General features: G+C 38.9%; 2 protein-coding genes across 6 annotated transcripts in view; one reads left to right on the forward strand and one right to left on the reverse strand.

The window, feature by feature from the left end:
• Positions 1-15,156, forward strand: part of auts2a (activator of transcription and developmental regulator AUTS2 a) — a 495,511-nt gene that overhangs the window by 149,322 nt on the left and 331,033 nt on the right. The gene's annotated exons all lie outside the window — the stretch shown is intronic.
• LOC148349617 (uncharacterized) lies at positions 12,099-13,143 on the reverse strand. The gene is made up of 2 exons (XM_088321281.1): positions 13,002-13,143; positions 12,099-12,800 (listed from the first exon to the last, which is right to left on the reverse strand). Exons 1-2 carry the CDS (start codon positions 13,140-13,142, stop codon positions 12,114-12,116), a joined length of 828 nt encoding a protein of 275 aa, XP_088177407.1. The 5' UTR covers position 13,143; the 3' UTR covers positions 12,099-12,113.

Here is a 15,156-nt window from a genome sequence, read left to right on the forward strand (position 1 = left end):
GTAATATGTAGGGTAGGTTGCTAATGTAAGCTGAATGATAAAGCATTATACTGAAAACCAACGCTAAACATTTGGAGTTGACATTCTTTTAATGATTCGGCCCAACTGAGAAAATAAAGTCTCAGTTTGAAATATCTGAGCTAAACGCTAAAGCTAAACATGTGCTCACTTCTCAAAATACAAATGATAGGATAATCATTGCTTTGTATTACGTGCATTCGTTTTCAATTTCCCAGCTAGCTAGACACTATTTTTGTAGAGGGATTTTATACTGGTCCCCACATTTTTTTATCGGTGTAGCATGAAAATGGGGAAAGTAAGAAAAGGCATGTTTCAAATACAGTCAAAACACCAACCCAAAATCCTCAAAATATGAAAAAGATCTCATCTATTAAATTCTTGTACTTGCACGGGCCAGAAAAGGAGATTGACAGAGGCTGCAATGATGACTTAAGCCAGACGATGGCATACCTGTCAAGCTGTACGTTTTTGCCGTACAAAGTGCGTTTATTATGCATTTTAAGACGTGTACGACGTACAGTCAAATCTGTACGGAAAAACGCAAATTTGTCAATTACTGTCACGAATCGGCAAATGAATCAAGTCAAAGGAGTTCGCCGCAGTATTTTTTTTTTCGTTGCAAACAAAGCGGGCGTTTGATGCTACTGTACGCATGCGTCTACCGCTGTAGTGCCTAATTTCGACTCCCCTGCAGAATCCTCTCCCCCTGGCGTGAACACGGATTCTGCTGCGCTTCCGAAAATAGCAATCGTATTCTATATAATAAGCTTATTAAAATAATAAAACATTATTTTGTTGTTGAGTTATTGTTTTTGCTCTGTTTTTATTTTAATGTTCGAAAGTATTCATTCATTCAGATTTAAAATACAAGCATCAATGGTTGATATCGTGGTTTGGTTTACAAAATAGAAATGCCTACTAATTTTTTCCTCCCAAAAATATCATTATCTACAAATTTAAATTTTAAGTGTTATTGAAGGTTATTTTAGTTACGCTGATAACAATTGTTCCTGATTTTTGGAATTTTTTTCTTATTTTATTTTTCATTTTATTATTAAGAATATTTACAGAATGTACATACAATGAAACACATGTACAATATAACATGTTAAACTACATAAATAAACACGTTTGAAAAAAAAATATGTTGTAAGATTTTTTTTTTGTATTTTGTAAGGGAAAATACGTCATTTTGTAAGGGCATGGGGCCGTGGAGGTTTACACGTATGCGATGGCATAAGTGAATCAAACGTTTTCAAATCCTGACAGTACCTTTGATAATTAAATAATGAAAAAATAAGGGTTTCTTATTTTTGGAACAAAAACGAGGGATTGCTCACCACCCAAAATTTTGATCTTAATCTGACTTTCCCCTGCATGAAAACATACTGAGTGTTCTCGTGGGTCTGAATACATCAGGAGAAAAGGACGTTTATGTAGCCATCTGCTGTCTGGCCTCGGGAGCAGCCAGCCTGTGTAATTGTGATTGACAGGCACACTTTCAGCAGCATGCCAGTAGGAAGTGACCTTAAACAAGCACTGCCATTTCTGACTGAATGCTTGTCTTTCCTGTCGGCCCTTCCTCCCCTCGCTTGCTGAAGGGAAAGGGCTGAAAGCCGGGCGGCTTCTGGGTCAAGAACTGCGGGTCATTGTGTCTGGGGAAAGAGTAATTGCTATCCATGTGTGTGGGCTTATGTTCTAAAGTGAGGGGGCATGAGAGGGAGGCTGTCTGGGAGGTTGGTTACATTCTTCTGAGTGGAACAACAACACTGCAGTCTTGTTCACAGCTTTTTATCCTTTAAGGAGCCCCCCAGTGTCTTCGGGCTTGCAGACCCAGAGAGGCTGCCCAGTGACCTGATTCCCTCTGAATTTATTTAATCAAACACTTACTGAGAACTTACTTTCCTTCAAGCAGAGAACTCATAGTGAGTGATATAATTAGGGTGGCCACTTACGACTCTTTTCGAAGACGACCAGTCACCGGCTATTATAACGATTAGTCTAATTATCAGACAGGTATTATTTGTTTTTATTAATATTGGCATGAAGTTGATTTCATGGTGTGACAAATGATTAAAAAAACACAATAATAATGGGTTGAAAGAAAAATATATTTTTTAATAATGATACTCCAGATTCTTTCAAAAGTTAAATAAAAATGCTATAACCAGTTAGGCACTGTGCTTGATCAGTAGAGACATAAATACATGAATAAATCTCGGTCCATTTTTTAGGGACAGCTAAATAAATATTACATTAAAATCAATGTGTTAATCCTGTTAACCAAGAACAGGCTCATTAGTGTCAAGAACCGGAACTGGATCAGTTCTCACACAAGCCTTTTATTTCACGGGAAAAGGGGAGTCATGCACGCTAGGCAGTGGTCTGGCATGGAAAGACAGTAAGCCAGAGACTGACGAGATCAATTCCAATTGGCCGAGCAGATATCGGACAGATGGGGTCGATGCCGGACAGGACGGGACAGACAGGATTGATGAAACATGATATCGAACTTAAACAGGACCAACTAGACGGGAACGAAAACTGGAGAGAATCATAAACAGGACAAAAATAGACAGGAACAAAATTGGAAACTGATATTAAACAGGACAAAATAAATGGGAACAATACCGGACAGGAAATACCAACAGGAAAACAGGACCGAGTCAGAACCCACGTCTTGCGGGGCAGAGGTTCGTTGACAGACTGACAAAGGAAAAATGAGAGTGCTGAGCTTAAAAAGAGGGAAAGCCAATCTGTCAATGAGCCGCAGCTGGCACCACACGGGCGGGGCCAATTGGGCGCCATACAACTGTGTCAATTAGCAGCATGTGAACAGTAAATAAAACAAATATTATGTGTATTTTGTAAAGTACATTCAGTGCTCAACTGCAAAGCCTGTAACAAAAACTTGATGATCCTCAACCGTTTAAAATCAACAACTGACATTGTCTGTTTTTAACCTTTAAACAAATGACGTTTTTTCCTTGTATTGCAAGCTTTTGATTTCAAATATGTTTATCAGGCACAGTCTGGTATAACGCTAAAGCTATCTTTTATCGCGAAATATATGCATATTTAATGTACAATGCATGTCATAAATTCCATGTTAGCTTGAACGTTACTTATTTCTTACCGAGGCGAGTCAGACTCCGTTTTGTTCAACCGGCTGATGTGTTCTTTATATGTCCGTGCATCAGCGTGAGAACCCGCTTTGATGTACTCTTAATTTCTTGCATTATATGTCATAATTTGACGGAAGTGGTTCTCCAAACAGTTTTTCTCTGGCTCATTATCAGTTAATTTGTTTCATGGTGTCACAGTAGCTAAAGCAAATAGAATAGAATAGAATAGAATAGAATAGAATAGAATAGAATATGCCTTTATTTTCATTGTTACAACATGGTATATGCTGTGACAACGAAATTGTTGTCAACTGTTGAATGATGTGACTTTGACTTAATGTAAACTGTCCATCCAGATATTTACAGTGTATGCAATTCCACCTCAGCCCCAGACCTTCGAAAATATGTTGGAGGCCCTGGAATATTTAGCCTTAGTTTTGAGAAGGTAAATATATTTGTTTAGAGGTGGGTTTCAAAATAGATATCCGCTGAGTTATTCTATTCTATTCTACTTTATTCTGTTCTGGAATTTATTTTCATCAAAACAGGTCAATGCACAAATGAATTAAAAAGTGCCATCCTGATGCTGCAAGATAATTTACAATAAGATAAGAAAGACTTAGTGATGTACTTTTGTATAAATACCATATACGTTATTTACCGTGTTTTCGTACTGTAGGTCAGTTTTTTTATAGTTTAAACTCTGTTTGTGACTTACATGTGAAATTACTAACACATTATTACCAGGTATGTCATTTCACATCCTATTTTCACTCTAAACCACAAGAGGGCACTATAGGCTCTGTGAAGACAATTTCTACCTTGCTGCATTGTGTCAAAAAAATCCCCGCCCTATCAAAATTACTTTATAAATCCCGATTTGTGTGTGTTTGTGTTTGGATGTGATAATAGGCTCTGAAAGAAAATTTACAAAGTCTTACCCTAGGCCTCCACAAGTGTCTTTAGCTAGGTTTCGTGTCAATGCACTCCTAATAAATACTAACAATCTCGATAAACATCTGTTTTCATAGGTTCTGCTTCTATAGGGTCTTTAATGGCCAAATTGGATTCCCGTCCACTCCACGCAGTTGAATCCAATCTTCTAGCAAAACAAACACCTTGATTGATGCAATCATTTCTCTTACACGGGTCTCAACAAACCACAGCCTGGCAAAACGGGGACATTTAAAACTGTTACAAGATCTCACACTCAACGGGGTCTCAGTTTTGACAGCGGTAGCTTTTGTAGAGAGAATAATGTCTATTTGCTGTGACTGACTTGGATGAAACATTGTGGTTGAATCTACTGGCTGCAACAAGCTAAGGTCTGCAGCTTGTAAGATTAATTCCAGTGTCTTATGAAAGTGTGAGTCATTATTTGCAAATAGGTTTTGTTTGAAAAAGAAACCAAAGAAGGAGGGTGAAGCATTACAAATATAACTGTGCGTTCTTTTCATCCATTTTGCCCGAGGTAAGTCTTGAATAATCGTAATGCCCCCTCAATCATAAGGAATCCTTTAGTTTATTCTATAGTTTAAGTGCATATAACAGGGGTGGGTGGATCAGACCAAATATCAATATTATCTATACTAAGCAAGTACTTGGATCAGATCGATACTAATGTCCTGGGATCAATCCTTCACCCCAATTTCCTTAATGCTTCAATGCTTTATAAACATAGGGCAATCATTCTCTCTCTCACCCGGCACCCTCGGTTACACTCTAAGTTTATGCCTATTTGTGTGACCGACAGGCACACTTTTAGCACCTTTCCCTACCGGGCATTCTGCTGCATCTTGCCAGCCAGACAGAAGATGGGGCCAAATCTACGTGCACACCCATATCGGAGGCTAGATATGACAGAGTCAAACAGGAAGTGCAGCAACAGAAAAGGTCAATGCCAGGTGTCAGTTGTGTAGTATAGTAGTCCGCTACTGTGGCGAATTTACATGAGGACAGAAAATGATCACACATCAGAGCGCCACAAGCGACGGCCGAAAATATAAACATGTTAATTTTCCTGAACAAAACCTGTAAATCTGTCGTCACTATGGCAACGGAGCCAAAATGACTTCTTTCTGTGTTTTTTGGTTTGATTTTGCTCTGTAAACAGTTGTTGTAGTCAAACTATTTTATTTCTTATAATGTTTTTAGATCATATTGTTTACACTATTTTCCCTTTCTGACTTTATTCTTAAAATATTGGAAGGTATGGTTGACCAGTTGCCATTGTCGAATTCGTGTTTACTTTATATTGCTGCTTTTTTTTTCTTTTGACTCTCATGACTTTTCTTCTGAAACAGTTGTAATGGGAATATTTCAATGATCCGATACAGTAAAGGTTTTAATTTTTGTTATTTAATGGAAAATGAAGTCAGCACGGCAGTGCAGTGTTTACCGCGTGTGTGCGGCACAGTTCTGAGATCATGAGATCGAACCTCCTGTGTGGAGTTTGTATGTTCTCCCTGAGCTTGCGTGGGTTTCCTACGGGCACTCCGGTTTCCTCCCACATTCCAAAGACATGCATGTTTGGTTAATTGGCCGGTCCGAATTGTCCTTAGGTGTGAATGAACGAGTGAGTTGTCTGTCTCTGTGTGCCCTGCGACTGGCTGGCCACCAGTTCCGGGTGTCCCCTGCCCACTGCCCGAAGATAGCTGAGATGGGCTCCAGCACCCGCACAACCCTACTAGGGATGAGCCGTGCAGATAATGGATGGATGGATGGATGAATAAAAAATGAAACATTTTTGTGCTCATTTTTTGTAAAAAAAAAACAACTTAAAATTTAATTATTTACTTGAATCAGACCCAAACTAAAATTCCCAGCATCCCCCTTAACAAATAAGTTTGACGCTCCAGCAATTTGTCTTTCATTGACATCCAAGTAGCTTATGTTTTCTTGGCCTACCGGAAAAATAGCATGTGTTGATCTCCATGAAAGCGTTATCCCTCTGCCAATCCATCCATGCATGAAGGACTTAAACGGGAGTTTATTGGAGCCATTTTTGCCAAGGCAGTTTAAATGATTTATGTCTAAAAGCTGCAGCAGTAAGAGGCTTACAGGACTCTTGACCCTCGGGATGCTTGTCACAAAGCAGGATCCGTCAGGTTTTTTTCCCCCTCTCCAGAAACACTTGCTTACTTTACAGACACATCAAAATTCCAGTGGGGTGCTCTGAAGCTTTCCAAAAGGATTACAGACAAATCCCTGCAAACTCCAGATGTTTTCCCAGGCCGCACACAGCAAGGAAACATGGGCCATCCCCAGTAAACATCTGTCTGACAAAACCTTGACGACAGAAGACAACAGAAGCTTGGAATAAGGAAAGTGGCTTGATTAGTTAGATTTTCTGGCTATGGAAATCATCTAGTGCAGTGTTTCTCAACTGGTGGGTCGTGGGCATTTGCCTTGACGAACTAATGCTAATAACAAGGGAAAAAAAACGGACAGTCAATTACACTTCCTAACAGTAGATGCCGATCATGCCGTGGTGGATTTCTTCTTCCTGTTCAGTCAATCTGTGCGATTAAGAGGGATCACATCTCATTTGTATGTGATTTTGTTGGTTATATTTCATTTTTCCGGCTATAATAATGGGTCCCAAGAAAGTTAGTAATAAGGGGGAAAAGAAATGTGGAAAACAGTGACAACAAATATCTAGTCGGTAACGGAAACGATTGTGAAATGCGAAAATCGTGTACGATTGCCTGCCATTGAACAACTGCTGAACGATACAGTAATAATAATAATAATAATAATAATAATAATAATAATCGTAATAATGATCATAACAATAATACATTGTATTTTGAAGTGCCTTAAATGGTTTAAAAGTGTTATATTTTTACATTTTTACCAGTCTATTAATTCATTTATTACATATCATTAATATATATATATATTTTTTTTTACTTTTTATCCGTTTGCACATGTTATGGTTTTTATTTAGTTTAAATATCACGGATAGGAGAAGCCCTCTGGATACATTATACTTGTGTAATGACAATAAAGGCAATCCATTCATTAATTAACAACATAATTATATAAATAACAATGTTTGGATACACGTTTAATTAATATTTTCCATTTATTTTAGTAAGGTGCTATTTTGAAACAGTTTTAGGGTAATGCTTGCATGCGATGGAGGCTTAAGTACGACTATCCGGTACTTTAATGTGTTTTGGTGATGCTAGTCTTTTATTTTTTGGAAGAAAGTTGAATACATTTTACTATTTGTGCTTCAAACTTCATAATCCTTTCATTGGATGGATTTAAGATGTGGAGATGTTTTCTTGATTTGGGTCGCAGCTTATCATTAGAGTGGAATGTTGATCCCGAAGTCAGATGAGCATTTTATTATTTAGTCCCTACCCCCTAGTGGTAAAAAAAAACCCACCTAATTCATTAAAGACAAACAATATTTACTTTATAATCAAAGTGAATCAACAAATTGTCACGTTTGCCATGGCAGCCAATTGGCCCCGTCCATGTGGTGCCAGCTGCGGCTCGTTGACAGATTGGCTTTCCGTCTATTTGAGCTCAGTGTGCTCACTCCCTTGTCCGTCCGTCAACAAACCTCTGCCCCGCAAGACGTGGGATTTGACTTAGTCCTGTTTCCTGTTGGCATTTCCTGTCCAGTATTGTTCCTGTTTATTTTGTCCTGTTTAATATCGGTTTAAAGTTTCGTTCCCGTCTAGTTTGTCTTGTTCGTCTAGTTTGTTTTGATATCAATCTTGTGTCCCGTTGTTAAATATCGTTTTCCAGTTTTGTTCCCACCTAGTTTGTCCTTTTTATTTTCGATATCCTGTTTTGATATCAATCCTGTCTGTCTCGTCCTGTACGGTATCGACCCCATCTGTCTGATACCTGCTCGGGCAATTGGTATCGATCCCGTCGGCCTCTAGCTTCCTATCATTCCACTCCAGACTGCTGCCTAACATGCATGACTCCCCATTTCCCGTTAAATAAAAATCCTGTGTGAGAAACGTCACGCGATTGGGTCCTGATCCTGTTCCGGTTCTTAACACAAATGTTGACTATGTTTTGTCAATTTTGGTGGAGATATTGACTATTGAAAGAATACACATATTTCAGTGTAGATATTTTGTCTACTAGTATTTTAAAAGCTAATATGACCCAACTAAATTCAATATTTCAATGGTGCATATCTAACTAGTATCTCCGTCACCGTTCTTCCTAAAAACATTCCATGTCTTCGATACACATGCCATACACTTAGAACTTTAAATGCCTCGTCCGTCGCGCACTCAAGTTGTGCAATGAGATTAACCTGTCTTTCTTAAAGGGACAATGTGTAGTATTGAGTGCCTCCTAGTGTTAAAAAATTCAAGACATTTATTTGATTTGAATAAAAAGCAAAATAACATGAGTCAAGTCATGTTTACTTGTATAGCCTATCATAATAAACATGCATTTTCAAAAGACCCCCCCCTGTTGAAAAATTCCAATTCATTTGACTTGTTGAGGTTCACTTAGAGGGAGCTGACGTGATTACCCGCCATCTTGCTGCTACGGTTAGCCCCAAAAAACGTGTAAAAGGCTGGGCAAAAATAATATGCGGTTTAGTCACTTTGAGTCTCCGTAGTTTGTGTTATTTAGTTTGCTTTATAGCACTTGTTTGCACTATACAATACAGCGACATTTAGTGGTCAAATATCACACAGTGCCTTTAACCTTTATTATGGATGAGTGGAGTTTCGATATCAAATATTTGTTAGATAAACAGTTGGAAAGTTTGACAATTTAGGGCTATAAATAGAAACTTTTCTTTGCTTTTTTGTTGTTGTTTTTGGTTGTTTATTTGTTAATATTTTGTTTTTTTTTTGTCGTTTTTGGGGGGTCTTTCGTTGTTTTGCTTTTTCAGATGTTTTTCTCTTTTGGGGTATGTCTTAATCTGGTCGTTTTTTGCTTGTTTTTATGCCGTTTTTTTTAATATGTCATTTTCTGGTGGGTCATTTTTTTGGGTCATTTTTGGGTCGTTTTTTGGGCCCTTTTTTGGGTGCAGGGCCATAGATGGAAGGGTTGATCTCCAGTACATATAATATATATATAAATATATTAATTCCTCAGATAACTAAGACGGGAACAAATGCAATTTTTTTTTTTTTTATTTGGTGTGAACTGAATTTTTGCACCAAAACATGACCAGCGAGTGCATTTTCGGTTTAGGCTAGAATAGAAATCAAACTGAAAAAAAAAACTTAAACATATTTTGTTGTGATGATGCAAAAACTGCTGCGTCTTTGACATCAAACATGAGGCGAGCCTTGCGAGGCTAACTTTCGCCCCAGCAGGAGTTTGTGCACAACACAGCAGGTGTTTTTCATGTCTTGCGCACGAGACGGAAGGATAAGAAAAGGGTTTACAAAATGGAAGCTCTGTCAAGCTTTTACCCAAGAGAAACTTTCTCCGACATTTATGTGTCACTCTTCCCTTACTTTTTTTGGCAGTCACTTGGTAGAATTTAGCTATTTCTTAGATGCATTCAGTCTTTGTATCCCTAAGGTCAATTGGCTGTCAAAAGTAGAAATAATTTATTATGGTGTATACTTCTTATCTTTAGGGTTTCTGTGTTGCCCTTACAGCAAATCGTTTTCTTTAATAAATAATTGACTTTTTTTTATACATATTATATTACATATATTATAATGCTAAAAATCAATGTAGATTAATTAGGAAGTGTTCTACATAAATATTTTGTGTTTATTTGATCTTTAAGTAAAACATATAGTGAAATGATACAGCGTCTGGGTTTTTCTCGTCACATCCAGTTCCCCTAGCTCAATGAAAACGAAGGCTTAGACAATGGCTGACTGGACTTTTGCATGTACAATCCATCCTCATGCATGTTGAAGGATTAACAAGACAATGGCGTATGTTTCTGATCAAACAACTATATCTTGTGACAGTTCAGACAGACAGAGAAGTTTAAGCACTTTATTTTCACAAACGTATTAGCACGTGGTCTCATTGTATTGTATTGTTGCAGTTTTCACCATCCGGAGAAATAATTTTAAGCTTCAATGATACGTCCACTGTTGTCACGGTCTTTCTTTGGAGGTTCAGCTCGGTGTCATATCAATGACACTACAGTTTCCATTTAATTGCCCTTACATTTTATTTGACCTGAGTCGCCCCGCAACTATACAGCGCACTGAAATGGAAAGCAATTGCAAAATGATCGAGCTCTGTGTAAAGGAATTATGATGAGTGGATGATTAGGCAGAGGAGGGCATTGCCTCGTAGTCTTCAGCTTAGACAGAGGAGGTGCTGGCCATTGTCTGGATCAGTGAATAATCAGTTGCGAGAGAGAACGCCGGAGCAGAAGGGAGAGTAAATGAGTGAGCATGAGCCGTCTGCATAGCCAATAGGGACAGGCCTGACAGATGGATGCGGCGACTGACTGCACGATCAACCGACTGGAAAGGCCACTTTCACCCAAACAGATTGGAAGACGTCCCTTTCTTGTTAAATTACGAGTTATGAAACTGACATACCTTCTCAAGTAAAAATTTAAGTTTTAATTTGAAATGTACACAAAAAGATATAGTCACTTTTATCTAGACTACTTTAGGAAACCCAATTAGTGTGTGGTATGTGATTTATAGGCCCTGAAATAGTGAAACTAGATTTTCGTGAAAATTTATCACAGTGGTACTTTAAACCTTTACAATTGTCCATAGCTTGGTTCAGTGTAAAGGGACCCTCAATAATTACCAACAAAATTTATAAGGATCTGCCTTAGGTGTGGTCTGCTGTCATGGCCTATCATTTTGCTTTGGCTTCCTAGCTAGCAAACAGCTTGGCAGCCATCATGCTGCTTGTTCATTTTCTTTATTCACGGACAGGTTATAAATATGAGGAAAGAGTCAGTGTGGCGTTTTTTATACATGTCCAATTAATCTGATTTACCTTTCTGATTTAGCACAATTAAATACCCAGGCCAGGACAGTGTTGCTTTAAGGACCGACCATTTGGTTTATTGACTTAATAGACTACTTAATTGTGGTGTGTTACTTAATTATAGGAACACTCTTGAATGGTGGATCATAAAGGCTAAGCTTTATTTGCTGTTTATGGGAGGCATCATAATAATATTTCCTTAAAGTAGTACAAAAGCAACACTCCCATTGAATACGTTTCATATTCAAATTCCACACATGTGATGAAAGGCATAACAATATTTATGTTTCGAATGTTTATGCATTAAAAAGGATGGATGGATGGATGGATGGATGGATGCATGGATGCATGAATGCATGAATGGATAGATTAAACAAATGTGTCACGAAGTATGTTGTCAGTATTGCACGAGTTTTCCAGCTATGGTTGTTTTATTTTTAATCATAACAGTATTGCATTGGTAACAGGGGTCATCATTAATTGATTTTTGGAAAAAAAATTAATATTTAAGTGCGAAAAAATTAAAATTAATTTTCTTGCGGCAAGGCCAATTAATGGGTATTTATTGGATTTCTAGCCATTAATTGGTAATTTAATGGTATACTAGCCGTGTCAATATGGTCGAACAAACTGGTCCCTTTAATCTTTACTTTTAGTACAAAAAATATCTTCTGAGTTATTGGTGATCACATCAGCTACCGTCATGTTGGGGCTTGTTTTATAATTATAATTTGTCGATTCCTCCTAAGTTAATATGCGAATTGTCGGAACACTAACTGAGGTTAGATGAACAGTGAATGATAGAACATTCACGCCAACATTATAATGCGCAGTAAGACACCTTAGTAATAAGAGGTTTTGCTATTTATTACACATTCATTTACGAACAAAAATGTGTACAACATAGAAACATCGGAGATAGTGAAAATGTTAGAGATTTTCATCAGATGAAACGATGTGGGAAACAAATTCGCTGTCCCAGAAGCGGTTGTTAGAAAACAAAAAAAGTTGGGCTTCTAGGCAATTTGTTGACAAGTTGTACCGTTAATCCGCATAGGCACGTCCGGCAGCACTGAAAAAGCGTTCTACTATGTTGGAAGTTGGCAGTATAAATGTTGTATCGATAAATTGATCAAAGGTGGGCAGCATCATGTTCAGGCGGCGCCGTTTTATCAAATTTTGGCCGAAGGCCATATCCGATGACTCATCTATTGGACTTTCATCGACCGGTGCAGTTTCGGTGACTTTGAGAGCCTCCACTGCTTGACGCTCTTTTGCCGTAAGTTGACCATGTTTTTGGTTTTGAATTTTCACAATAGCCCTCTCAAACATAGGCGCTTGAACGATTTCGGCGTCGGGGCTGAGGTGATGGGCCATGGCAGGATGGGACGACATTGCAACATCAAAGAGGTACCTCGCCTCTGCGACTGTCAGATCTTCTTGCTGCAAAGTAAGCGTCAAAGAATCCAACTTGGCCAAATCACCGTTGAGTTGAGTGAGTTTATGAACATCCGCTGCGTTGAGAAGTAAATCCATCACCCTTGGGTCGGTGGTGAAAACTTCTTTTGCAAGAATTTTCTGCAGCTCGAAGAACCTGCGCACCATCTTTGCCGTGCTTGACCACCGTGTCTCATTTCTCGTCAACGGTCGAAGGTCTGTGTACTCATCCAGTAGTGCACTAAGCGTGCTGTATCTCAGGCGAGCCATCAAGGAGTTCAACTTACAGAGTACCTTAAAAAAGTAAAAGCAGGAAATAAGAAATATGCTAAATTTGAGCAGCTTAAAATCGCCTTGCGTAAAATTCCTTTGATAGAAGGCGTGGCCGCGTGGGGTATGTGAAAAAAATATTGTGGAACCGCTGTGACAGAGTGCACTCTGTCTTCAATATAGATATTGTGAGATATAAGTAAGCAGCATAGAAAAGAAGTTCACCTTTTCGTAGGGCTTCAAGAGTTCTTTGACAGCGAGGTTGAAGCGATGGGAGGCGCAGCCGACCAGAGGAACATTGCACTGCTTTGCAATGGCTTTGTTCACCTTGCAGTTGTCGCCACAAAGCGCCACCACGTTGGCCATAGACTTGCGGTACCTGCTAAGGATGTCTTCGATGAACACCAGGTGGTTTTCAGCCGTCTGTGCCTTGGGATCCAAAAGTGTTGAGAAGCCGAGGAGAGCACTTTCCCGACCGCGTGGGCTTATATACGAGGCGAAAACGGCAACGTAATAATCGGAAGAACAAGTCCATCCGTCGAATACCACAGCGAATCGGGATGGCAGATCGAAGGCGATTTTCTGTCGCACACCCTGTGTCACCAAGGCCAAATACTTCTTTAAGGTGTTTGTGCAGATTGGCTCCGTATTGCTGATGTCCCTGATGGTAGGCCGATCAACAACATTGAAAGGCTCCAGGTCGATACAAACCAACCGCAGCCACTTGAAGATTCGTATTCCTTTTCGGCAAACGGTTGAAGGTGACGACAGGAAATTTTCTATCGATCCAGGATTGGATGACTCCTGCTTCTTTGCATCACTTTCTTTCTGCAAGTGCTGACTTTTAATGTGGCTTTCCAAATTGCTCCAACCGGTGTTGCGCCGTTGGATGCGTTCGGCGCCACATGAGCAGCGCCATTTGCCGTTGACGACATCAATCTGTGTGAAGTACTCTCTAACCATTTTTTCCTTCGGTCCCATAACCGTGCGAAGATTACAATTAATACAGCGTAATAGTAGTGGTGTACAACATGTGCGTATGTGCATCCACGACGTACGTGCTTGAGGCAAAACGTGAGCTAATCAACAAGCCCGATTTTGTCCCGACCAATAAAAAGCTGCTTTGCAACCACACTATGTGCGTACAGCTACCGTGTTTCCCCGAATATAAGGCCGGCCTTACTTCAAAGTCATCGTCAAAAATTGAGGTTTTGAAATAAAAATATGTGCAAAAGTAATAAATTTTCGCTAAAAATTTCTTAGAAAAGCATTGCCTTGTTAAATAACGTTGATATCTACGGTTTTCATAGGTAATATGAGCCTCTTATTTGCAGGAAGGTTGAATTTCATTTCTCATAAAAAGCTGGGCCTTATAATGGGGGAAACACGGTAGCTTACGCGTATGCATGCACTGTCCCGATTGTGCGTGTATGTGCCCTTGACCGCATACGAAATGCTCGCGCGGCGAGAAAATTTGCTCGTTTGTTGACGCAATCGACTAACAAAAAACCCGAATATTTTCGCAATTAATGGGTCGCAAACTCGCAATAATTGCTAATTATTTAAATTTTGCAATAAATGGATTTATGAATTTAAGCAACCATTCCATTAATTTTTCGCAATTAATGGCATTAATTTTTCACCAATCATTTATTGCTGACCCCTGATTGGTAACCACATAATTCGTGTTGTTGTTATAAATGCACGCATGTTCATCCATGTTTGAATTTATCCTTTCATAGCATTTTTCCCCAGCAATTGTCTTCCTTATCTTACAATGCAACCTTCAAAATTCTGCTTGTCAAGATTTGACAAAGGTCTCTTGTGGTGTGAGTTCTTATCTTTGCCTGCTTAAGTTTTATGTTCCAATTTTGCAAATATTAAATATTAAGCTAACATTCTCTCAGTGTGCATGTTAGCGAGCATGAAAAAAACCACAGGATTGAAGTCAAAAAATTGGACATAAGGGCCATGTTCCAGAAATGTGTCAATCTTTATCATATTTGACATAAAACAAAAAGAGTGAGAATAAAACGTTTGAAATCTTACATGAACATGTGTTTTTTGACCATACAATTGAGACAATGTCACGACTTGTGCGAGTTCAAAATGGAAGAAGAACTATCTTTGAGTTTTCCCTTGCCCCCATGTTGGTTTAATATCAGGGGATGGTGTAATTGTAACCTCTGCAGTCCTTTGAGACAATTTACAAATAAATGTGACTTTACTTGAATTCAAATTAGATCTAAGTGTGGTTTCACTTTATTTACATGACTGATTTTCCATCCATCCATCCATTATCAGCACCGCTTATCCTCAGTTGGGCCGCGGGTGTGCTGGAGCCCATCCCAGCTATCTCCGGTCAGTGGGCAGGGGACAC

Source organism: Urocampus carinirostris, chromosome 17 (assembly GCF_059441175.1).
Source record: "Urocampus carinirostris isolate Australia breed hairy pipefish chromosome 17, RoL_Ucar_1.0, whole genome shotgun sequence".
NCBI lineage: Eukaryota > Metazoa > Chordata > Actinopteri > Syngnathiformes > Syngnathidae > Urocampus > Urocampus carinirostris.

Coding starts and splice junctions, on each gene's coding strand:
- LOC148349617 (XM_088321281.1), bottom strand. CDS start 13,142: ATGGCCAACGTGGTGGCGCTTTGTGGCGACAACTGCAAGGTGAACAAA. Junction 12,801..13,001: donor TCTTGAAGCCCTACGAAAAG/GTGAACTTCTTT, acceptor TACTTTTTTAAG/GTACTCTGTAAGTTGAACTC.